The sequence below is a fragment of the Paramormyrops kingsleyae genome, chromosome 2 (genome assembly GCF_048594095.1).
Source record: "Paramormyrops kingsleyae isolate MSU_618 chromosome 2, PKINGS_0.4, whole genome shotgun sequence".
Lineage (NCBI taxonomy): Eukaryota > Metazoa > Chordata > Actinopteri > Osteoglossiformes > Mormyridae > Paramormyrops > Paramormyrops kingsleyae.
Window position 1 is genome coordinate 702232 of NC_132798.1, and position 24964 is coordinate 727195.

The following is a 24964-nucleotide window of genomic DNA, read 5'->3' on the forward strand; positions in this document are numbered from 1 at the left end:
TAACAGAAGAGGTCGGGCCTGCAGCTAGCTGGGAACTCACAGATTCTTAACAATGACTTAAAATACCAAATGGATTTAAATATTTCATCATCAATATATTATTTAGCTGAAATGCTCATTTAAATGTAACCAAATTGCTGTGCAACCGACTGGGTCATTTGTATTGTTAACGAGTTACCATTGTTAGTTACTAGTGGTTCTTAAATCAAAAAGTAAAATAATTGATATGATACTTTTTTGAATATGACCTTATTTAACTTTGGTGTCTTAAATAACTTACATAGTATATATGTATAACTGAGAAGGTGTCTGCTAGCACTTAGTTAATATTACGTAGTTTTGCTATACTGAAATGTAGGGGCAATTAACACACACACACACACACACACACATGTTGGTGTACCTATCTACAGTAAATGGGGACCGTCCATTCATTTCTATGGGAAAAACCCTAATCCCAATCACGACACCCTTAACCCCTACCCATCCCTAACCTTAACCATAAGTAACCAACCCAAATACAAGACTTTTGGCATTTTTACTTTTTTGATTGCATTCACAGATTTTTATAAAATTGAGGTTATCCAAATATATATTTCAGGTTTTACTACACTTTGGGGACAATTTGGTCCCCAAAGTGATCTATGCAAACCCCCCCTACACACACACACACACAGAGTTATGTAATCATATCCTTATGGGGACCACTCATTCATTTCTATGGGAAAAATGCCAATGCTAACTATGACAATCTTAACCCCTACCCAGCCCTAAACATAACCATAAGTAACCAAACAAAATACAAGACCTTTTCCATTTTTTATTTTTTCATTGCAGTCTCGGATTTTTATGAAATAGAGTTTTCCCATCTGGGGACCAGGAAACTTAACCCCTAACCTTCCAATAAGCTGTCAGATGTGGAGATGCACATACCTTGACAAACGCCTTACACTGATGGCCAGGGCCTGCTTATGATTTAGTGTCTAGGAATAGCTAGTGTAATTCACACCTAGCATAGTGGCTAACTGCCAATTTGCTGCACCTGTACAACCTGCACTCCGAGCTGAAAAGTGTCTGCTTGAGGCAATATTGATAAATCTTCACATTAATTTCTGTTTGACTGCTGAGTATGGGGTTGAGGACTGCTATTCTCTAAATTAATATTCCACTCATGACTTGATTTCCGTGCCATATTTAATACAATCACAGTTGTTGTGCCTGTCCTGGGTAACATTCCCAAAGTTTGAAAACATTCGGGAAAAAGTTATACACAACATGTTATGATTTGCCGTCCCCAGTGGAAAGACCCCACAAGGCTGCAGCCAGGCATGGAGTAAACAGGCTGCTAGGCTGGCAGAAGAGAGAGCTTCATACGCCAGGAAGATGGCCTCCGTCTGTCAGCCTGACAGGCAGCAGAACGTCAGGGGGCTCCCTGCAGAAGCCGGTGGGTGGCGGCGGTGTGGGGGGGGGGGGGGGGGGCTCGACAAGCGGGCACACTGAGAGCTGTCAATTACGAGCAAGAATGGCCACCCCTCTTCATCCCACAACCAATGCTGCGGCTCTTGATCCTTGAGGACGAGCTTCCTGCTGGGTATGAAAAGTGGTGGGACACCAAGAAGCGTCTGCCCTTAACGAGTCTGCCCTTAACGAGTCTGCCCTTAACGAGTCTGCCCTGAAGCACAGTGGGCTGGAGAAAGTCACTGGCAGCCAGCAGCTGCGTCCTCCAGCTAAGATGGACTGTGTTAGGTGACAGAATGACTACTGGGAGAGAGCAATGACAAATCCTTCACTTTGTCATTTAAGGCAGAAATCCGTCGAGAGTTCAGCATAGCCTAGTGCAAACGAACATAGTGTAAGCTGACCGTGCTAAATATTCAATATGTGTGTCGGGGAATCATATCTCCAGGTACAGCAAAATGAGCACCTTTCACCAAAGTGACACCGCTCGCAAAACGGTAACTCAGCACACCTACTGCAGGCTAAATTTACACTGCCGAGTTATCCTCTCAGCTAACTTAAAAGCTAAATTTAAACTGTGTTTTGACTGCGTAAAATGAAAATCAGTACGCAGGTCTTTAAGTGCCGACCGTCCCAAAGCTGGGCGAATGCGCAGAGCGGTGGGGGGGCCTTGTGCTAAGAGCAGAGTGTTCTTCCTTGGATCCCATGGCTCTCCCTGTCCACCCTAGATTTTGTTCGTCCTTAAAGGGCTGCATATTAATGGCGGATCCCGGTTTTGGCAGAAAGTCAGACTGTAATACTAAGAGGCGTGCAGCTCTGAGTGCTCAGTTTTGAAGGAAGCGCTTGTAGATTCAATACTTGGCATTCTCTCTTTCATACTTCGATTTAGTTTCTGAATTAGTCTGTTATCACCACCCTTGGACTCATTTCTAAAATCAAGCAACTTTATACTTCTGATCCTTTCCCTGCCTCTGTCCTCTTTCTGCTTCATGGCCTCCTTAGTTTGTCTACACCTGTGTTACTCATCCCTGTCAGCAATGGGTCCTGCCCACCCTTTCTTGCACCCTTATTGCCTGCTGCACTCTGTGCGCTTTCTGTCTGTGCCCTGTGTGTGCTATGTGCGCTCTCTGTCTGCTCTGTCTGTGCTCTGTGTGCTCCCTGTGCGCTCTCTGTCTGTGCTCTGTGTGTGCTATGTGCGCTCTCTGTCTGTGCCCTGTGTGTGCTATGTGCGCTCTCTGTCTGTGCTCTGTGTGTGCTATGTGCGCTCTCTGTGCGCTATCTGTCTGTGCCCTGTGTGTGCTATGTGCGCTCTCTGTCTGTGCCCTGTGTGTGCTATGTGTGCTCTCTGTCTGTGCCCTGTGTGTGCTATGTGCGCTCTCTGTCTGTGCTCTGTGTGTGCTATGTGCGCTTTCTGTGCGCTCTCTGTCTGTGCCCTGTGTGTGCTATGTGCGCTCTCTGTCTGTGCTCTGTGTGTGCTATGTGCGCTCTCTGTGCGCTCTCTGTCTGTGCCCTGTGTGTGCTATGTGCGCTCTCTGTCTGTGCTCTGTGTGTGCTATGTGTGCTCTCTGTGTGCTCCCTGTGCGCTCTCTGTCTGCTCTGTCTGTGCCCTGTGTGTGCTATGTGCGCTCTCTGTCTGCTCTGTCTGTGCTCTGTGTGTGCTATGTGTGCTCTCTGTGCGCTCTCTGTCTGTGCCCTGTGTGTGCTATGTGCGCTCTCTGTCTGTGCCCTGTGTGTGCTATGTGCGCTCTCTGTCTGTGCTCTGTGTGTGCTATGTGTGCTCCCTGTGCGCTCTCTGTCTGTGCCCTGTGTGTGCTATGTGCGCTCTCTGTCTGTGCCCTGTGTGCTCCCTGTGCGCTCTCTGTCTGTGCCCTGTGTGTGCTATGTGCGCTCTCTGTCTGTGCTCTGTGTGTGCTATGTGTGCTCCCTGTGCGCTCTCTGTCTGTGCTCTGTGTGTGCTATGTGCGCTCTCTGTCTGCTCTGTCTGTGCTCTGTGTGTGCTATGTGTGCTCTCTGTGTGCTCCCTGTGCGCTCTCTGTCTGTGCCCTGTGTGTGCTATGTGCGCTCTCTGTCTGTGCCCTGTGTGTGCTATGTGCGCTCTCTGTCTGTGCCCTGTGTGTGCTATGTGCGCTCTCTGTCTGTGCTCTGTGTGTGCTATGTGCGCTCTCTGTCTGTGCCCTGTGTGTGCTATGTGCGCTCTCTGTCTGTGCCCTGTGTGTGCTATGTGCGCTCTCTGTCTGTGCTCTGTGTGTGCTATGTGTGCTCTCTGTGTGCTCCCTGTGCGCTCTCTGTCTGTGCCCTGTGTGTGCTATGTGCGCTCTCTGTCTGTGCCCTGTGTGTGCTATGTGCGCTCTCTGTCTGTGCTCTGTGTGTGCTATGTGCGCTCTCTGTCTGCTCTGTCTGTGCTCTGTGTGTGCTATGTGCGCTCTCTGTGCGCTCTCTGTCTGTGCCCTGTGTGTGCTATGTGCGCTCTCTGTCTGTGCTCTGTGTGTGCTATGTGTGCTCTCTGTGTGCTCCCTGTGCGCTCTCTGTCTGTGCTCTGTGTGTGCTATGTGTGCTCTCTGTCTGCTCTGTCTGTGCTCTGTGTGTGCTATGTGCGCTCTCTGTCTGCTCTGTCTGTGCTCTGTGTGTGCTATGTGCGCTCTCTGTCTGCTCTGTCTGTGCTCTGTGTGTGCTATGTGCGCTCTCTGTGCGCTCTCTGTCTGTGCCCTGTGTGTGCTATGTGCGCTCTCTGTGCGCTCTCTGTCTGTGCCCTGTGTGTGCTATGTGCGCTCTCTGTCTGTGCTCTGTGTGTGCTATGTGTGCTCTCTGTGTGCTCCCTGTGCGCTCTGTGTGTGCTCCCTGTGCGCTCTCTGTCTGTGCTCTGTGTGTGCTATGTGTGCTCTCTGTGTGCTCCCTGTGCGCTCTCTGTCTGTGCCCTGTGTGTGCTATGTGTGCTCTCTGTGTGCTTCCTGTGCGCTCTCTGTCTGTGCTCTGTGTGTGCTATGTGTGCTCTCTGTGTGCTCCCTGTGCGCTCTCTGTCTGTGCTCTGTGTGCACCCTGTGTGCTGTAGCACTCCCAATACCTGATACATCCTCATGTGACCATGCCTGCTGCCTATTTGCAGCCATTCTCCCGAGGACGGACATTCGCTTTCCTTGTCGGTATTGAGTAACGCCAGGCTCAGCAGTGGTTTTCCTGATTGCTATAGGCAGAGTTCCAGCCATCTGGTAACTTAGGGGCCCAGATTTAAGAGACAGTTACAATCAGGTGCTCCATAATGGCAATCAATTTCTTTGGCGATCACTAACTAAAGGGGATGAAAACATCATTAGCTGTTGTAGTGTTGCCCTTCAACTTCTTGAACAAATATCCTTATTTTCCAATTGTTTTCTTCCGGTCCATGTGCAAAAGGTTATGCAGCCAGTTGAATTCATCAATATACAAACAAAGAATCCCTGGTTTAACAGGTTATTAGTCTGATCAATGTTTCCCAAAGCCACTGCCTGTCTGCACAGTACCCCTCTGATGGACATTGGGGGCGAGAAGGAAGATGTGGTATGAGGGTCATGGTCTCGACTCGGACTGGATTTTCTGGACAGGTTGGGATAAAGGAAGAAAAAAAACGTTTTCCAGTAGCAGGAAGACTGTGGATGTCACAGGTCAAACTCGTCAAAATTCCTGAGTGAGATTCAGAGAACATGATGTGTAAATTACTTTCAGCAATTACCACTTTTACTGTGGTCAGCAGGATTCATACTGAACTCTGAAGGGAAAAAAATCCTTTCTTCATTCCTAACTCTAAGTGGGCAGATGCAAATAAGTTAAATATTAGGTCCTTTTCCTTTCATAGTGGCATTTAATTTCAGGTTTTATCACCACTGCAAGCAGATGAATAGGCAGAAACGGTGACCTTCTTTCAACATAGTGTCTTCTGTGCACGTGCATATAGTGCCATTAAATAGGTCTTTCTTGGAAATCCCCACTAGACTCGTGCTGTTCATTGACTATTGCACAAATGTGTGCTAAAACTGTGCATTTTTAGTGCTTTAGGACAAACTCAGGAACAAGGGTCTTTATATGTCTTTACAGTAACTAAATGCATAGCCAACATACTTATCCAGAGCATGTTATAATTCTATCACTTTTTTCATCTCCTCCTGGGACTTGAATGTGGAATCTTTAGGCTATAACTTTGCATCCATGCTAACTGCTGCTGTGCCGCTATTATTTCTCATGAAACTCTCCATGTTTCAGTTTCTAGGGATGAAATACAGAGAAAAAGTCGACCCATTTATGCTCTCCCATCTTCAGTCTTGTTGGCACGTCCTTGCCACCCACCGGCACTGGCATTCACGTGTAAAGCTTCACTTTGAGTTGGGAAAGATCTGGAAGGAGCAATGCCAACCTCTGTCCTTTCATTCTGACTCAAAAATGCCCCCCCACATACTTGCTGCTGACACAGCTGGGTATAAATTGCTTCCGTTACATCATTTTCCTGATGAGCTGTTTCACTTTCTGGAGTGATTCAGCATCTGATCTTAGAGAGATTACAAACAGGTATTTGCTGAAGCGTTTTATTAACTGCAGCTGCACAGCTCCTCTGCATCCTCCAAGCACTCAGAGCAGAATTTTAACTGCAAAGGTGAAAGAAACTCCCAAAACAACATTGCAAAAAACATCACCGGACTAACCCTGGTCACTGCCTGGTCACAAACATGATATGTGGAACATGAGAAGCTGGAACGTTATACCACCAAAAAGACAAAGAAACAACTAATGGAGTTAATTCATACTGTACTATAAGATACTTGCTGTGCACTTCATCTCATTGCAGGACTATATCACAAAGTCTGCTTCTTTTTCTTCTTTAAACACTGTTATTTAGCCCTGATTTTAGTAAAACAGCCCAAAAATAAGAAAAACTAAAAAAAGATCATAACAACAACAGCAGCAATAATAATGATGATGATGATGACGATGTTTCTGGACCTTGTGCCCTGGATTGCAGAGAATGCATTAAATAAGTGGTTTTGGGGAAACAGAAGAGAGAAAAGAGAGAAGAAAAATAAAAGAGAGAGAGAATGCACCCATGATCAATCAAACATGCTCACATTCCATTGCATTCCATAGCTAAATATTTCACAGGCGGCTGCACTTAAAGCGTCATCAAGCAGCCATTAATTATGAATGAATCATTCATTTCTACCCGGTTGCTCTTAGCGAATAAAATAATAATAAACAAACCATCATATCCGATAAAAGTGGAAACTCTAAGGAAAACTCAGAGGTACCGAGGAATAATGTGTGATTTCTTTCTCTTTTTTTCCTCTGCTGAGACCAACATTAAAATTCAAGCCTATCTGTAATCAAAGAAAATCACTATGCTATCCAGATACGTGTTCTACAGTCACGTTGACCATTTTAAACATCAAGTTGCAGGGACAAACGTCTGTGCTCCCAGAACGTAAATAGCACAGCTCTAAGAATTGTACCTTCAGTAAGTTAGCATTCATATAAAATTTTAACTGCAGATGAAAAAAGAAAAACTCTGACATTTTCTTCTTTAGCATTAATGTTACTTTTACCTTTCAGCAGCTTTGCAGTTCTGCTGTCAGAAATACGCCTTTCCTTCCCCCTTGTGCTATGGGTGTGTACAATTATCTAGGGCAGTGTTTCCCAATCCAATCCTTGGGGATTCACAGATGGTCCACATTAGATAGATAGATAGATAGACGATGATAGATAGATAGATGGATAATTAGAAAGATAGATAGATAGATGATAGATAGATAGATAGATGATAGATAGATAGATAGATAGATAGATAGATAGATAGATAGATAGAAGGAAATTTAGGTGTCCAGTAGTTTATACATAGTATACATACACATAGGCACACAGACCTATGACATTCACGCACACATACATACTGCAACAATACAAAGGAAAATAACAGGAGGGCAGTGTGCTATACAGGCCTAAACACTTAAGTTCATCACACTCGTCCCCTTCCATGTGATGTTGAAGAGCTGTATGGCCATAGGGACAAAGGACCTTCTGAGCTTGTCTGTTCTGCATGACAGAGACAGAAGCCTATTACTGAACATGCTCTTCTGTTTGGAGGAAGTGGTGTGCAGAGGGTGACGGTCATTGTCCTGTATTGAGAGCAGTCTGCTCAGGGTCCTCCTATCTGCAGCTGATGTCAGTGACTCCAGCTCCATGCCCCCCACAGAGCTGCTTTTCTCACCAGCCTGTCCAGTCGTCCAGCATCCCTCTTCCTAGTGCTGCCTCCCCAACATACCACAGCATAGAAAAGGACACTGGCCATGACAGACTGGTAGAACATAAGCAGGAGTTTGCTGCAGACACTGAAGGCCCCCAGCCTCCTAAGGAAGTAGAGCCTGCACCTTTTGTTATTGCTCCTTCACAGCTCCCCAGTTCACATTTTTGGTCCTCCTAGATTGGGAAACACTGTCATGACAAGGGAACAAGGGAACAGAAAGTACAAATCCAGACCATGATTTTGTTTCAACCAACCAAGTTGAGTATAAAGCATCACATTCACAGAGCAGTCAAATGTTTGGCTGAAATAAAATCTTGGTCTGGATTTTTACATTCTGGACCTGAACTTTCCACCTCTGCTGAAGTTAGTGTCCAAATATGTTGGTCCAGATTCTTCCCCAGAATGTATGCTACTCTGATATTTCATTCATCCCCTGCCAGCTGCCATCCAGCTAAAATGTTCCATGAGCACAAGGGCCACCCAAGCTTTATTGCTTTGGGAAAAGGGAAGCATTACAGCCGACAACAAAAAGTCTCTCAGAGGAACCGCTTCAGACAGACTTGTCTGCTTTGTCACCTTCACTTGTCGTCTGTGAAAAAATAGTTGCTAAATAATTCACAGTTAACCACCAAGCCATACTGGTTGGGTTTAAACTGTCTTTTGGTACATTCATGATATGGTATTAACCTTCTTCATTTGGAATAAAGATTTTGAATTTCAAAGTGTTTGACTTGCCCCAGTGGTACTGCACCTTGCAGCGTGAAATGAAAACTGCATGTCAGTGGAAAAAATGTATTTATTTCCTAAGCAGATTTCCATTGGGAAAGTTATTCGATAAAACCACGGCCTGATTTCTTTCTGGATTCACATCACTGGGCAATATGAAAAAAATTGATTTTGCATCAATGCAAAATATTACTTTGACTAATCATACCACAGAACTATCATGAATAGAATATTGCCAGTCAATGATTTAATTATGCATCTCAATAAAATACAGCTACATTTAGGACTTTAAATTGGGGATATGGGCAATAACCGTGGCAAAGAAAGGCATTATTCTGTACAAGTTCATGGAGTTTGCAGTTATTCCTACTGTTTTACTTTGTCTTGTCTTTTTCGATATTGTCTTGCCAAAGGGTTTTATAGTGCAGTGGATTGTGATGTGAATGGGGAAGCTGATTCCAGCTGTCATTCTATGCTGCCTGGTGCCTCTGTTTGGCTCTAGTTTGGCATGCTGAGTAAAACTCACCTACATTCTGTCCAAAGTGACATTCAATATGGACCTCAGGATCCATGTTAAACACAGCGCACCGTGACGTCTGGAAATGAACCGAGCTGGTGAAAATAACCTCAGCTATAATAACCCCCGATTTGTTTCTAGCTCCTCAAACAATGATTCCAGTCTGTGCCCCAGCTCAAGTCATGGGTCTGAGTCTCAAGTCATTGAAACATGGAGCTTCCACATTCCAGTCCACTGGTGTAAAACACTTTATAAACTTTAACAGGCACAGAATAGTGGTACCCATACTGGGGCAGGGCGTCTGTGAAAAATCAGTTTCATATTGCATGACACTTTTTTCCTTTTATTTTTTATATAATTTTCTAATTATAACTATATGTAATCGGGGGGGGGGAAGGAGGTTCCAGCACTAAGAGTGCACATTATTAGTACCCAGAAGCCTTGCATGCCAGCGATAACTAATGGTGCCACAAAAGCCGTATGCCCCCCATGCTTAAACGATCTTTGTGTCACTGGCTGCAGGAGGGAGTGTCCCTGCAACGTCTGCTGTCCTCTCTGACAGGATAAGGGCACGCTGTGGCCTCTCAGCTCACTCTGTGAGCACACTCTAAGATCTGTGCTCCCCCCCTTTGAGAGTGATCAACAATCTCACCGTTGGCCAAGTGGCCAGAGGTCAAACAGAGATGCTTTTATCTATGCTGAGGGGAGGTGAAAATGTTTGGCCTGCAGATAAGGGAATATCATTACAATTCTAATAATGCTAATTACAGTCTACAATGTGTGCAGTGGGAACAGCAACATTCATGCCAGTGTTGTGGTTTGTGTGGTGATCCTGTTAACTGGTGACAAGCGCATACATGTGCCAATGTTTATGCATCCTTGCAAATGTGTGATGGCAGATTTGTCAGTTTTGGAAACTGAAATAAAATTGCCAACATTCGGAATTGTCCACACACATACTAGAGGTTACTTAAAATACAGGCTATATTTGAAGAACAATCTTTTTTCAAAAGGGAATCAATTTTATACTCAGAGGTTGCTACATCACCTTCACAACTGCATGCATGTTTGTCATATTTTACAAACATGCGGGATGAGTCTTTTTCTTTTAGTGTACATGTTTTATTTATTTTATCTGCTTCCTGTATTCTGTAAAAATGATTGAATGCATGCCGCACTTCTCACCAGCAGACAGGATCACCAGTTAAACCACAACAGCCACACTTCTCACCAGCGGACAGGATCACCAGTTAATCCACAACAGCCGCACTTCTCACCAGCGGACAGGATCACCAGTTAAACCACAACAGCCGCACTTCTCACCAGCGGACAGGATCACCAGTTAAACCACAACAGCCGCACTTCTCACCAGTGGACAGGATCACCAGTTAAACCACAACAGCGGAACTGCTCTACTGAGGATATTCTCTTGCTGATTCGGTCACGCCGGGGTGCATCGATGACATATGTACCACACCTAAAGGTTAATCATTTAGCCTCCAAGAGACACCTTGATGTGTTATTCTTGAGAAAAGTATGTAACTTAAGTTCCTTCAGCAATATGATATAAATGGATTACATCATGTGAGGCGACCTGGATGTAAGCTATGCAATGAATAATAACAATAATAATAATAATAATAATGTCCCCCTCCCCAATCTGCAGCTGGTTCTGCAGTCACATGACTGCATTGTGTCACATCAATGGCTGAGAGTGACCTTCATACTCATTCCCCGAACATCAGGCTTACTAAGTGACATTAAGTGGTTTTCTTTGACGTATCGATGGCCAGCTTTACTGTACACTAATCACGGACTAATGTCTGAATGCGCTGCTTATGGAATGTTGCCCACGGGTGTACGGGAAGCGGGAGAGGAATATGGTCCCATACAAACACGAGTCCCACAACCGCCTCACAGTTGTTTACACTTTTGATGAGGGCAAAGAAACTTTGTGCTCCAGTTCTCTGCATCACTCTGAAAGGTTCCTGCTTTTCTGCTAAAGAGCCCAGGGGCTTATTTGCTTCTCCTGCACAAAGTGGGGGGGAAGGGTGGAGATCTACCCCCCCAGCCAGTCTCCTTGCCATGGTATTCACAACCCACCATCAGTACAGAATTTCTATTGATATCTGGCAGTGCATGTTTATATATACCTAGAGTGTGTGGATGCATGTAAATGTGTGTTCATTAGATTGAGGGTGAGTAATTTGTATGAATTGTATGTAGGGCCTTATTTGTATGAATACCATGCACATCTTTGTGTAGAGATGGATGTTGAAGCGAGTCCCATATTCACGCAGAGTACAGGCATCTCTGTGGCAGCGTCCGTGTCTGTGTGTGTGGGATCTGTGTACCATCCAAGAGGTCCCCCGCCCGGACTGTGCAATCCAGCTCAGCGGCCCCCTGACTCTACCCAGCCAAGCATCTCTAGGGTGAAGAGCGGCATCCGGCTGGAGGCCAGTCATGATGAATTAACTCGGCGCAGCCATTAGCGCTGTGAAACAGCTAACTTCTTATCCTGAGACTACCACTGTTGGAAGGTACTTAGCAGTTTAAAAAGCTCAAAGGAGGAAGAAAAGCCATTGGATTCATGAAGCTCACACCTGACAAAAGCAATGGGGGGCAAAATATGTCTCTGCAAGCAGGGAGAAAATCTGAAAGTTAGATCTGGCTGAAAACCATCTTCTTTGGTGTTTCAGTACCAGGCCATAAACTTAATCAAGGTGACTGTTTGCATATGAGAATGACGGCTCTCTGCGGTTTGTGGCTCTAGTGGGCCCTTGGAACGACGGCAATCCAAAGATCCTTCCCCATCAGCCCCTGGTTCTGTGCAGAAGTAGCTAAAATAACCATCCCTGCTTTGGGACTGATGCTGCCCAGATCATCTAAATCAAACTACTTAACAGCAGCCATTTCAGGCAGGAAGCCACAAAATAAAAACCCACCTCAAATCACACACTTCATTGTCTGGCTTCATTTATCAATGTTCTATCAGCAACCCATGCCTGAATAATTTTAAATCACAATCATAAACTTATCTGCATTCATTTCTCTTCCAAAACCAATATCCAACATTAGGTCCAACCCACAGAAGCATCGGGCACAAGCCCTATGCTTCTGTGGAGGGAGATGCCACGCTATCGGCAGGCACACAGAATGGCACAATATGGTCTGGAGATGCCATTTATCTTAACCGCTAACCAGAACTTTTGGAGGAAACTGCAGTAACTACAGGAAATTGTGCAGATATGGCAAGAACATAAAAATGCTACAAACACACAGCTGGAAGTGGGATTAGACCCCCAAGCCTGGACTTGTGAGGCCACACTTCTAAAATGAAATGGCCCATTGCAGCTACAGTACCTGCCATAGGGCCTGCTAAGCTCCTCAGAGGCCCGTGGTGATTTGCAAAGGTTCTGTCATTCCCGAACCACTATAAATACGAAACACTAATTACTGATCTGTTAAACACAGTATTCAATCAACATGCATGCCTCCAGAGACCCTGTTCTCCTCTGGAGACAAACATGGAGACTGGGGGAAGAAAGTGTGGTTGCCGGTGACATGAGGCCAGGGAACCCAACGAGGAATGGTGCTGCATCTACACCCAGACTTTGATGGGGTGGGAGGTCACAGACATGGCGATGAAAAAGACATATGGTACTGTGTGACATTACAGGCATCCACACTACAGACATCATGTTGCGTACACGGTAGCTAGATATGGTACTGTGTGACATTACAGGCATCCACACTACAGACATCATGTTGCGTACACGGTAGCTAGATATGGTACTGTGTGACATTACAGGCATCCACACTACAGACATCATGTTGCGTACACGGTAGCTAGATATGATGACGCTTCTAGGCAAAGATTTTGAATTTCACCACCATGAATAAACTACCAGACATGCATTCATATAATACTCATTATATATAAGTAGCTTATGCAAAACACAGAATGGAAACATAGAACATTTTCCTTGTAGGCAAATGTTTCACAAAAGGGCAAACAAACCCATCTGTGAAGAATTGTGTCACTTAATATAATGTACAGTACAAGACTCAATACTGACAAGTCACAGTACTGGAAGCTTCTATAATGCTTTTATAAAAAAAAAAAGGAAATGGCAAGATCAATTGTATCATGTACAGCCAAGGGCTTAGATTTGGGTATGGATGGTAGGGACATGTCCCTATCAATATTATGAGAGTACCACTTGTGTTTAGGGGGACGGGGGACTGGGGACTGGGGACGGGGGGGGGGGGGGGGGGGCTGTTTTGGCCCCCACTAGTGTTGAAACCAAACCTATGCCCTTCTGTCCTGACATTGAAAGGCTGTGTGTGACATAATGTCCTACTCACAAAAATGACAAGAAACGCAAATGCTGCAGGACTGCAAGTCAAACTCAATAGAGGTATGTTCAGTGTTCCCGATTTAACGCACAGGGGGTGCTGTACATATTTATCTCATCAGACACAGGCCCTGAGATAATGGTGTGAGGGTTTATGTGAGAGAAGAGAGAGAAAGTGTCTGGGTGCATGATTTCAGCATGTCCTTAAGTGTATTTGGTTATCTGAAAATGTTTGTGACTGCTAGTCTTAGGCTGTTTGAAAGCATTTATCTGGGTAGTTACTCTATATTTGGTCAATTTACAATTTAACATTAGAATATATGAAAATGAACAGTAACACAATAAAAACAAGAATTTCTTCTGTTGGATGGCTAGATGAACGGTACTTTGGATCCCAAAGCTCTCCTCAGGAGCTCCCCACTCACTTCATACATTTTTTAAACTTCATCACCAGCTCCCTTAATTGTATTCCACACAGGGGGAAGGAATACATATGGTTTGGAGTCCAGTCTGCTGCTGCCGCAGATTTGGAACTGATCAAATTTTGAGACAGATCAAAGCAGAACTGAGCATTGCCATGATAGTATAGAGAAAAGCAGTTCCAGACCCTTAATCCTGTTAGTACAATAACTCAGAAACTTTTTTCAAGCTTTGCAAGCATGTTGAAAGGGTGAAGGTCTGAACCTGATCAAATGTTGAGGCCAATGACACCAAAAATGAAGCAGTTTCATTTAGGGGTGCTGAGATTAGTCAACATAGTTGATGGGTTGCCAGGATAAGCAAAACCACCAGAAGTGTTGTCTATTTATGTTTATTAAATTTTCGTTAGGATAGAAAGCTTTTAAATATCTTTTGTCTTTGTAGCTGCTAAATACTCTCATTATTAAAGCCATAAATTGTAGTGGCTGCTTGGAATTTCCATTGAATAAGTGTTTGAGAAAAGGTTTAGGTTAAAATGGCTTATTCTACATTGGTTGACAATGTGTGTGTGTGTTTGTACGTAATGGGCTTGTTGGGACCAGTATTGTTACCATAAACAGAAACTGAAAGAAAAACGGACAGTAAATTTTTTGTGAACTGAAATAAAAATGAAAACTATATTTGCCACGAAAAATTGTCGTACTTTAATCTGCAAAAAGCAGCGCCACACTACCACAGTCCCTTTATCGAGTTTAACCACAATATCTCCTCTTTTTTCAGTCGCGCTCCATGAGCTGCCCTTGTCTTCACCGCGATTCCAGTGCTCATCACTTCCATGATTTACCGAAACAGGTGCATGTGGCGCGCTCCACTATCCGAATTTAATAAGCGTAACGATATGCCAAATTTATACAGATTACTAACTATTAGTCATCACAATACGCATCTCATTAATGTTTTAGGTATACTACTAATCTGCTACTAATTGAATTGAATTGTGGGTGAAAATAATGTCTGTATAGTGCTGAAAAGCTGGCATCCCTTATCTAAAGCCCTGCACTGATATACAGTTTGTTGTTGTTAAAATAAAATTAACTTAAATTAAATGGTCAATGTGATTTTCTGGAGGAAAATTAATCGTTAGGATTAATCGGCCAATTAGTGAAACAGTCGATAGATTAATCAGTAGAAAAAGTCATTAGGGGCAGTCCTCGTTCCGTTTAGCAAAAGAGAAGGGCAGCCACAGACACTTCATATTGTCAGCATAACTCAAAAATTATTTGTCTGATCTTTTCCAAACTCTGCAAACACATTGTATGGGAGAAGATCTGGACCTTCTAGACAGATCAGCATTTAGTTGCAGCAAAGAGAAAGGTGACTGCAGCAGACACTTGACCTGAACAAAATAACTATTTGATCTTATTGCTCTATTTAGGGCATACTTACACTTGGCCTGGTTGCCTTGTACTGTGCCCGAGCCCCGGATAATAATGATAATTATAATAATAACAATAATAATAATCAATACTTTATTGATCCCCATGGGGAAATTGTCTTTACGCCTCCCTCAACTTGCTCTTTGTAGAGTAAGCTGTCCATGAAGGGCAGCCACCCGTAGCGGCGCCCAGGGAGCTGGGGGTTAAGGGTCTTGCTCAAGGACCCGCAGACGTGCTGAGGCTGGGTTTGCCCCGTCCCAAATATTAAGGACACATCAATTGTATCCTCGCCGAATCCCATGATTCACTGCATCCCAAGTTGGTTCTTGGAAGGCAAGTTAGCAAGACTGGTCTTGCTAAGACCACAAGTATGATCTTTGAGTTGTTGGTACTGAGAAACACCCAGTACTAGTGATGACACTACATCCGTACAATGCTCAAGTCTGACGTATTGCTCTGGCCCACCTCTCCAAGTGGGCCAGGGTATGGTTAAGCGTATTGTACCCGGGCATGGTACGGAGCAATCACACTAGTCAAACAACTGGACTTTGGGGGTCAAACATGCTCGGGGACAGTACGGATTGGCTAGTGTGAGTACACCCTTACTCTATTCAATCTCGGATTGGCGAGTGTGAGTACACCCTTACTCTATTCAATCTCGGATTGGCGAGTGTGAGTACACCCTTACTCTATTCAATCTCGGATTGGCGAGTGTGAGTACACCCTTACTCTATTCAATCTTTGCTTCATCATATTACCACTGTATGGGTGATAATCTACACCTGATACAGCAGCATTAGGTGGCAGCTGAGGATAGAAAGGGATGCCGTGGATGTTCTTCAAACTTCCCAGGAACATTGTATGGGTCAGTGGTTCGCAAACTGTGGGGCGCGAGATGATTTTCTGAATATTCTAAAATAAAGTTCATGTACTTTTTTTGTTGCCAGCCCCCCCGCCCGGCAAATTTTATCTGTAGCAGCAGGATAAATATTCTCTGGCAGCCTTAGACTTTTTCACGGCACTGTCTATCTGTATCTGCATGGCACATGCTCAGCAGTACTTACTGTCCAGCCGCCTCCATCGGTGGTCATGTCGCAGAAGACCTGGAAGCCAGAGGGGTAGTGGGTGGGAAACACCGAGTAGATGCCGTCCTCTCTCTGCCCACTGGCGTAAATGTCACTGCAGTCCCGGGGCCTGGAGCCTGCGTAGGGGTATGTAGGGGAGATAGGGCCTTTGTGATTATTACTAATGAATCACTGTAGGTGGTTTTGGAAAATGATCATATATCTATGTCTCTTCAGCTCTGTTATAGCTCACTGCTTGTGTTCTCTGGGAGACCCCCCCTGCACACACCACCCTCACGCATATGTGGCTCCTTCAGGCACCACTCTCAGGTAGGCCATCCAAGGAGCTTGCTTTGGGGAGGGATTGGAGCATGCCCCAGGGGAGGAACGGGGGCGAGGAGATAAAAGCATGGCTCGAGGAGACCAGACGCAGGGAGGCAAGGGATTGTTTTTGATCAGACTGGGTGTATGTTAGATGTGCAAACAGAGAGGAGCAGTACATTAAGTTACAATCTAAATCTATGGCTGTCTCTTATGGGATGGCATGCTTGTAGCCAGAAATGTATTTTGGGGCAGGTCCAGCAAATTTTGAGGGAAGTTAAAACTTGTTGTTTTATTACCTGGCTATGTGTTTTCTCTGGGGCAAACACATTTGTGGGGGGGGGGGGGATTCAAGCCCATTTCACTACAGGGCCACATACCTGTGTGCATGTAGGTAGGGGAGTCGTCTCTGTATTTCTGTGCTTACTGATTTGAATATTACTGATTTGAGCCCCCCAGTCCAAAAGAGAACCATGTGTGTGAGTAGAGTGGACTGTTTGGAGTTTACCCAGCCTTCCTTTGGGTCCTATTCTTCCTGAGATATGGTCTGGATTACCGTGACATCTGCATCAACTGTCATTGAAAATAGTTGTATAGCTATTATGTTTTAAATACACATTACTGCCAGGGTGTTTTGAATAACCAATTCTAAATTTTTGCCAAAGGCAATTAAACCCTTTGCATTCATAGCTAACAGGAAACCAGGTTACAACCTCTAATCGCAACTGAATTCAGAACAGAGAATCCATGCCAGTGCATCGATAATTGGCCATTCATTCACTTTGATTTCCATTGTGGATAACTGTCCATTTTTTTCTGCCTCAAAGGCTGCTGAGAACATTATTTTATAAGTATTTTAGAAAGTAGCCACTTTAAATGCGACAATTTGATCACATTATTAACACTGCTTATGATTAATCAAGATGACTTAAGTTTTCTTTTTTTCCATTAAAACTAAGAGAGTTCCTTCCTTTTGTTAACAGTTCATTTAAATATATTAACTAATGTGCTTTTATTGTAAAACAACAAATTGTGATCGTTCATAAGAAACTCCATAAACTGGCCTGAACCACAAAGAATTACCGACTTATAAGTGGTGCTGTATGGAGGTTACACAGTTCATAGCCACTAGGTGATAGCGTGTAGGCAAAGCCACACGATCTGATGAATAAACAGAAAGAAAAAACTGAAGAGGGAAATTTCAGGAAAACATTCACATCTTATCAATGGCGCGTTGGCACTGCTTGGCACCTCCGTGTGATCTGTCCTAAGAGACAAGCTTTTAAACAGCAGATTCCCCTCATGTGAGTAGCATTTAGTAGTGCTCCTCTGGAATAGTGGGGATGTCAGGAGGGTGGAATAATATTGAAGGCTCTGTCCAGCTGCTGCACTGCAGAACCCTCCAGTCTGGTCTCCACAGTGCTATCCTAAACAAAACCCCTCCATTAGAGGTTTGAATCTTGGGCTGTAGGCCCTCTCTGTAGCATACCAGTGAACCTATCCCAGTGATGGCATTTGTTAAGTTGTATGACTCCGTCATACTTCATTTGTGTATTAAAAGAATTAATGCACCTCTCATACGGTGGGATATTTTAGTATTTCTATTCTATTCTATTCTATTCTATTCTAATCTAATCTAAGCCTAAGAAAACATCCTTTAGAGCAGCAGTGCCGGATCGTGAGCCCCATACAGGCTCTTCAGAATGCTGTAACAACCCTCACCGTTGGCGCAGCCTTTGGTTCGGGCGCCGCGGACCGGGGCGCGCTGCAGGTCGGCTTTTAGCCGTGTCTTCATGCTGCCCGTCTCCTTCTGCATGGAGTTCAGGGCGTCGCTCACAGAGTTCACCACTTTCACCATGTTGACCTGGCTCTCCGACAACAGCTGTGCGGACAAAAGAAAGGGCCGTTTTTCAGGTGCTTCAGGCGAGACATCAGGGAGTCCCTGTGATCACGGTGTGGCGTCAGAATCTGCATATATCACATCCAACATTTACATTTAAGGCTGTACAGAGTATGTAAGAAGAGACCGAAATGGTCTGAAAGGGATGTTTCCTGTAATTCATTGAAATTTTTTTCCATCGTCCATATCTGATCACAACCGCAACAATCAGCCAGTGATTCATTATTCATTTTAATATTGTGTCTTTAGCAAAAATATTCAGAGCTTTTTAATTTTAAATCTCATACATGACAATGACAAGAGTAGCAATAATAAGCTTTAATAAAAAAAAATTAAACATTTTTTTTCTCGTATTTGATGTCTACAGAAGCCATAGTGTCAGAAATCACTTAAAAATGTATCCAGGCAAATACAATAAAAAATAAGAATAGTGAAAGTATGAATAAATGAATAGGCTATTATTCAAGAAGAGAACTGTCACAGTTTATTGATCAGTATAAATATCCCAGTTTGAAAACACCTGTGTTAACTAGCAGAATGGGAGGCCTGCCAAGGCCATAAGGATTCAATGGTCTCATTTCACTCTGCTTATACCTGAGAGGATGCATAAAATAATGTGTTGAGTGTAGGAGTTGAAACAAATTAAACAGACTGCTGATTTTCAGATTTGTGTAGATATAACAAAACATATACTTATACCATCTTTCTGAAATTTTGCGTGGGCTCGTGATATCATATGGGCTGAGTCTCCCAACGAGTGATTCTCTCCCCGCAGTCACACTGAAATCCTTGAAGTGTGGAGTCTGAGCTGTAACGGCATCCCTCCCCTACTATTAGCCCAAACGAGGTGAGCACATTAAACTGCTGGTGACATCCCATTCTCCAGCAAGCTGTGAGTGTCAGTGTCCTCAGCCGTGAGCATGAGATGGCGATGGGTTTGTGGGGGGGCGGGTGGGAATGGAGACACTGCGTGTTCCTCTGTCTGGCATTGATGGGGGCTGACGGTTAGGACTTCCTTAGCCAGCGGCGTGTGCCTCATCACCCCAGGCTCTCTCCGAGGACGGCCCTAAAACGCATCTCGTACAGAAGCAGCCTTGGTGCCAGTTAAAGAAGCCCTCAAATGATCCCCCGTCGTCTTCTGAGGCACCTCCTCTCGTTACAACATGCACTCCACCCCATGCTAGCCCATTTGTTGTGCCTCTTTGGTCCAAACAGTAGCAGAGCCTGAACCGCACTGTATTCCTGCACTCAGGACACTGATAAATCACATTTCCCTCCCAATACAGAGGAGATTCTTGCGTTTTTAAAAATCCTCTGTTTTGTGTAAATTTAAATCATTACGTTCATTAATCAAAAAGGTTTATGCTTTCTTCTCTTATTGCGCCCCTAATATATCATCTTTTCTACCTAATGAAGCATTCTAATATGGAACAGCAAGGCAGAAATTTGCCCTGAACCAGAGACTGATAAACAAGGGAAATTCTAAAGAGGAAAATTGCTTTCTGCTTCAAGTTCTGATTACAATGCAGAGTGAAACACACTCCGGGTGCATTTAATCATTTAGTCCATAATGTCGACTGATAGTTTTTAATTGTAAATTTACTTCTTATCCTGCATTTTCACCACTGTCCTCACACTTACTGAACAGGGTCATAAGCAATCTGAGAAATCATCAGCACAATGGTATTGGTTTATCTGACATCCCATAAATCTGATGCTAACATAGTCGGGTTGCCCAGTGCTCAAAGGCTCATTTTTGGGCAGGATGGAGATGCCCTGTTGGGGCCACACTCTGCATTCAGCACAGAAGAGCAAGCCGCCAGCTGGAATTAACTTCACCTGCAAGGCGAAACATGAGTCACCTTCCCTCTTGATTCCACTGACTTTGCCAGGTAGAAATGGCAGAGAAAGTCATTTGTTCAACCAAGTCCCCTTTCTGCCCAGTGCTGGAGAGCACTTCAAGTGAAATCACTTGGCAACCAAGTTCTCGCGTGTTTCTGGGCTGACTTGATAATAAGGGAAAAGGAAACTTATTTGCGGTTGATGCTGAATTTAGCTGTTCTGTATCTGAAGGAGGCTCTTAGCTAGAGCTGAAAAGGCTTTAAAACATCAACAAAAGGGCAGGAAAGGAAAATGGTAGCTCTGTAATTGTCTAGTTTAACTGGCTGATTTATCAAATAGCGTAATACCAGCACTCGTGTCTCCAGTCCTCCACACTACTCTCCGTAAAGGTCTGCGGGTACCGGAGTGCTCTCCACTGCAGTGTTGGCCGACGGCCCTGACGGGAACTGCTCCGTGCTAATGTGTCACCATTAATCATCGCACCCACAGCCGTGGAGGACCAGCACCCAAGGAAGCGAAAGGTCCGTGTCAGGAAGGACACCGGAACTGGCCCGAAGTACACAGGCAGAACTGGAAACAGTAACCAGCCACCATACCAAAGATGAAGACAACAGAGAATCTCTGCAAGCAAGAGTACAGTGTAGTTGCAGGACCTCCGATTATTATGGGATGGCCCCAGGTGGAACATGGTTTTTGCACTCGACTGACTACTCTCCCGCTTTCCATTTCCTCAGTCTGCACCAAACTGTGCCAACCGTTCATTTTAAAGCCATAAGTGAATCACCGTAACTAGGGCACCTACTGAGAAAATAATGAATATACATATTGTACTTTTTTAACTCATTGTCACATTGCCACACCCCGTATTTCCTATTTGTACAGATCTATAATGAGAACAACACTTAATTTTGTGAGAGATAAGGCACCTCATTTGCATTCTCCCTTGGGGTTACTGTGTCTCATCAGGTTTTCAACCTTTGAACAGCTGGATGGAAAACATGAATTATTTTTAAAATACTGATATTTTTAGACACTGTTTGGCGATGAAATGGCTCAATATTCACAAGGCCTCTCACCGGCTACATGGCTGTGAGCTAAGGTAATGAAAACGGTGCTCAGAATATTATTGCGGACTGACTAATGATGGTGAGCTTTTTCAATGGATGGCCACTGGTTCATCTATGTAAAGAGACTCTAGGGTTTGGAGATTACCCCAGCGTTTTTGATGTAGTTAATCTTAGGTTCATAATGTAATAATATAGATCTGCCATAAGATTCCTTGTATGAGTGTGAAAGTCTGAAAGCTTGAGTATCATGGTGTCATGACCTGCTCATACGATCCTTCCGTGTGCCACGCCCCCTCATTACTCGTGTCAATTCCTGATTGTATTTAGCTGTTTCGTGTTATTTCTTAGTAGTCCTGTGTATTTAGTCCGCGTTCAAGTCTGTTTCCCCAGTCCGGTCATTGATGTTGTTTTATTGTGTTGTGTGTTGACTTCTGTGTGCCCGATCCTGCTTCCCCGCTCACTGCTCGCTCGTCCCGGCGCACGGTCACAACAGAATGACCGGACTCAGGAAGAAGACGCCTCAGGTTACCCCAGCTGAATACAGTGCGCTTATTACTGAGGCCGGGTACTGGCTTCAGCAACCCGAGATTCGGGAGGACCCCGCAATCAGCGCCCGTGCTGATATTCTAACCAGGATATCGCCGACCACAGACGCCTTCTTGGCGGAAGAAGTGCGGCTGAACTTGCAGCAGCTCAGAAGCATGGCGCGAAGGCAAACCTACAGCAGGTAGCCTTAGACAGCGGATTGCCTATAGATCCGCCAGCTGAAGTGCCCGAGGGGTCCCCGATTACCGGAAAAAGGAAGAAGCACAGAAGACGGAGACATACGGAGATGCCAACAATCTTCCTGGGGGCCATCTCTATCTTCACTGCTTCCTCCCTCGCCGCTGCCTGCCCTGCTGCTTATCAGGAGGATCCCCTTCCGAGTTTGAACCCGGCTACGCGGCCAGTGTCAGCAGAACACCCCTTTTTCGCGACTCACCTGGCCCTTAAAGGGGCCGGGTCCATTTGGGACTCAATCCCGCGGGTCCCACGGATCCTGAAAGGGACAACGGCTGTTGCGGACACACACAGCCCGGCTCCAAGCCGCATGGTTCCTGCGCTGGTGGCTATGGCACCACCCTCCGCGGTGCCCGTGTTTGATATTCCTGACCTGCTTGTTCCTGACCTGCCGCCCACAGAGGTTCTGGCCCCTGCTGTGGCTCCGGCACTGCCCGAGGCCCCTGCTACGGCTCCGCCCGCGCCTGATGCTCCGGCCCCGGCTCCGCCTGACGTCCTGGCTCCGCCCACTGTATCTCCTGTTCCAGTCCCCCCGGCTCCAGATTCAGTCCCCAAGGAGGTCCTGGACTATCAGAATACCGCTCCTCCCCCCGTGATGGAGGGAGAGGAGGAGCTAGAGTGGGACCCCTCGGGGACCTCCCTAATAGCCCCCATGGACTCCTCCAGGAGGAGGACTCCTCCGCCATCGCCCCAACAGGGTCCCCACTTGTCGGCCAGGTCCCCACTTGTCGGTATCCCGGAATGGGAGAGGACACCTGTGCAGGGGTCGGGACCCGCCTGTCCTGCCCCCTGGCTCGCCCTCGGTCTCCTTGGCTGTGGCTGGAGGGGCACCTGTGGGTCCTCCGGCTCCTGTACAGCGGTCGCCTGTGGGTCCCTCTTCGGTGACTCGTCGCCCACCTTCGGCCCCGCCTCCAATGCCTTGTTGGCCGCCTTCGGCCCCACCTCCGATACCTCGTCGGTCACCTGCGGGTTCCCCCGCTTCGACTCCTCAGTCGCCTGTGGGTCCCCTCACTCCAGCTCATCGGTGGACGGCGCCTTCGCCTGCTGTGGCTGCGCCGTCACCTGCTGCGGCTTCCCCTCCCTCCTTGCCTTCGCCGGGGTCCCCTCCGACTTCCTCCTCGCCTCCTTCATCTGTCCCTCCGGCCTCCTCCTCCTGCTCCGGCCTCGCGGTCGCCTGCTGCTCCTGTGGCTGCCGCCTTCTGCCCGCTGGGGTTCCCTCGGGCTTCCCGTTGTCCGCCTTCCTCTGTCTTTCTGCCTCCTTCCTTCGTCCCTCCTGTTTCTGCTCCTCGTTCCTCTGTGGCTCCCGTGTTCATTCCTGGCCCTTTCGTTCCTCCTGTTGATGTTCCCCCGGTATTTCCCGTTCTGATTTTAATCTCTGCCTTTCTTGTCCTCTGTCAGGTGTTGTCTTACTTCATGTCCCTGTGCCTGTTCTGTGTGTCCGTTCTGTTCCCGGTCTCCTGTTAATGTTCTTGCTTTTGTTTTCCAGGTCCCGTGTTCCCCGGTCCCGTCTTGTCAGTCGCCTCCCCTGAGGCGTGCTCGGAGTGTGCGTCTTTGGGGAGGGGTTCTGTCATGACCTGCTCATACGATCCTTCTGTGTGCCACGCCCCCTCGTGTCAATTCCTGATTGTCTTCAACTGTTTTGTGTCATTTCTGAGTAGTCCAGTGTATTTAGCCCGCGGTCAAGTCTATTTCCCCTGTACGGTCATTGATGTTGTTTTATCGTGTTGTGCTTTGCATGCAATAAAACCCCGTTTTCTGGACTTCTGTGTGCCCGATCCAGCTTACCCACTCACTGCTTGCTCGTCCTGGCGCACGGTCACAACTCATGGCAGATGTGCAAGAGTTAGCAACCCTGATACTGATGGGTACTTAACAACCACATGTTGGTGAAAGGCTGCAAAAACATCTTAGGTTAACACATATCTATGCATAATCCATATCAGAGACGTTTATGCATCATAGATCAGGGCTGCCCAATCCTGCTTCTGGAGATCTATGACCTTGCAGAGCTTAGGTGCAGCCTGAATTTAACACATCTGATATAGATAATCAGGTTCTTCAGTAGCACCTCAGTATTAGAGCCAGCTATGTTGAAGCTAAGCTTATTATCTGTATAAGTGTGTTAAATTTGCAGTACACCTAAGCTTTGCGCGGTGGTAGATTTCCAGGAGCAGGATTGGGTAGCATGTCTTAGACACGACAGGAGAATATAAAGAGTGCCACACAGATATGAGAAGGATCCGTAAGCATCAGAAACACAGGAAGCCAGGAAGGAACAATGGCAACAAAACACAAGATGGAAAAATTCTCTTCAGGTATTTGCTCATATGGGATCAATGGTACCACCAGCACTAAGTACAGTTATTGTAACTGTGGAAAAAATAATCAGATTATCTGATATTCTCTTTATTTTAAAATAATTCACCTCAAGAGATTTCTTGAACTGCAACAATGAAATGTATATTTTTGTGTTGCTAATTGTGTTCGACTCTCACTGGTAGTATTCTAAGGTATAATTAGAATATTAATATTTAGCTGTAGCATTAAGCTAACACCTGACTATCGTCCTTTCACTGAGTATTAATATTTAGCTGTAGCAATAAGGTAACACCTGACTATCCTCCTTTCATCGAGTATTAATATTTAGCTGTAGCAATAAGCTAACACCTGACTATCCTCCTTTCACCGAGTATTAATATTTAGCTGTAGCAATAAGCTAACACCTGACTATCCTCCTTTCACTGAGTATTAATATTTAGCTGCAGCAATAAGCTAACACCTGACTAACTTCCTTTAGTGGAATATTGATATGT

The 24964-nt window shown here is 45.4% G+C and overlaps 1 protein-coding gene across 1 annotated transcript in view; it reads right to left on the reverse strand.

Annotated features, from left to right (window-relative positions):
* Positions 1-24964, reverse strand: part of fibcd1a (fibrinogen C domain containing 1a) — a 99738-nt gene that overhangs the window by 36700 nt on the left and 38074 nt on the right. The window contains exons 3-4 of the mRNA XM_023834453.2: positions 18285-18444; positions 16242-16378 (exon numbers count right to left, since the gene is read on the reverse strand). Of these exons, the coding sequence (XP_023690221.1) occupies positions 16242-16378; positions 18285-18444 (297 nt within the window). The remainder of the gene's footprint in view (positions 1-16241; positions 16379-18284; positions 18445-24964) is intronic.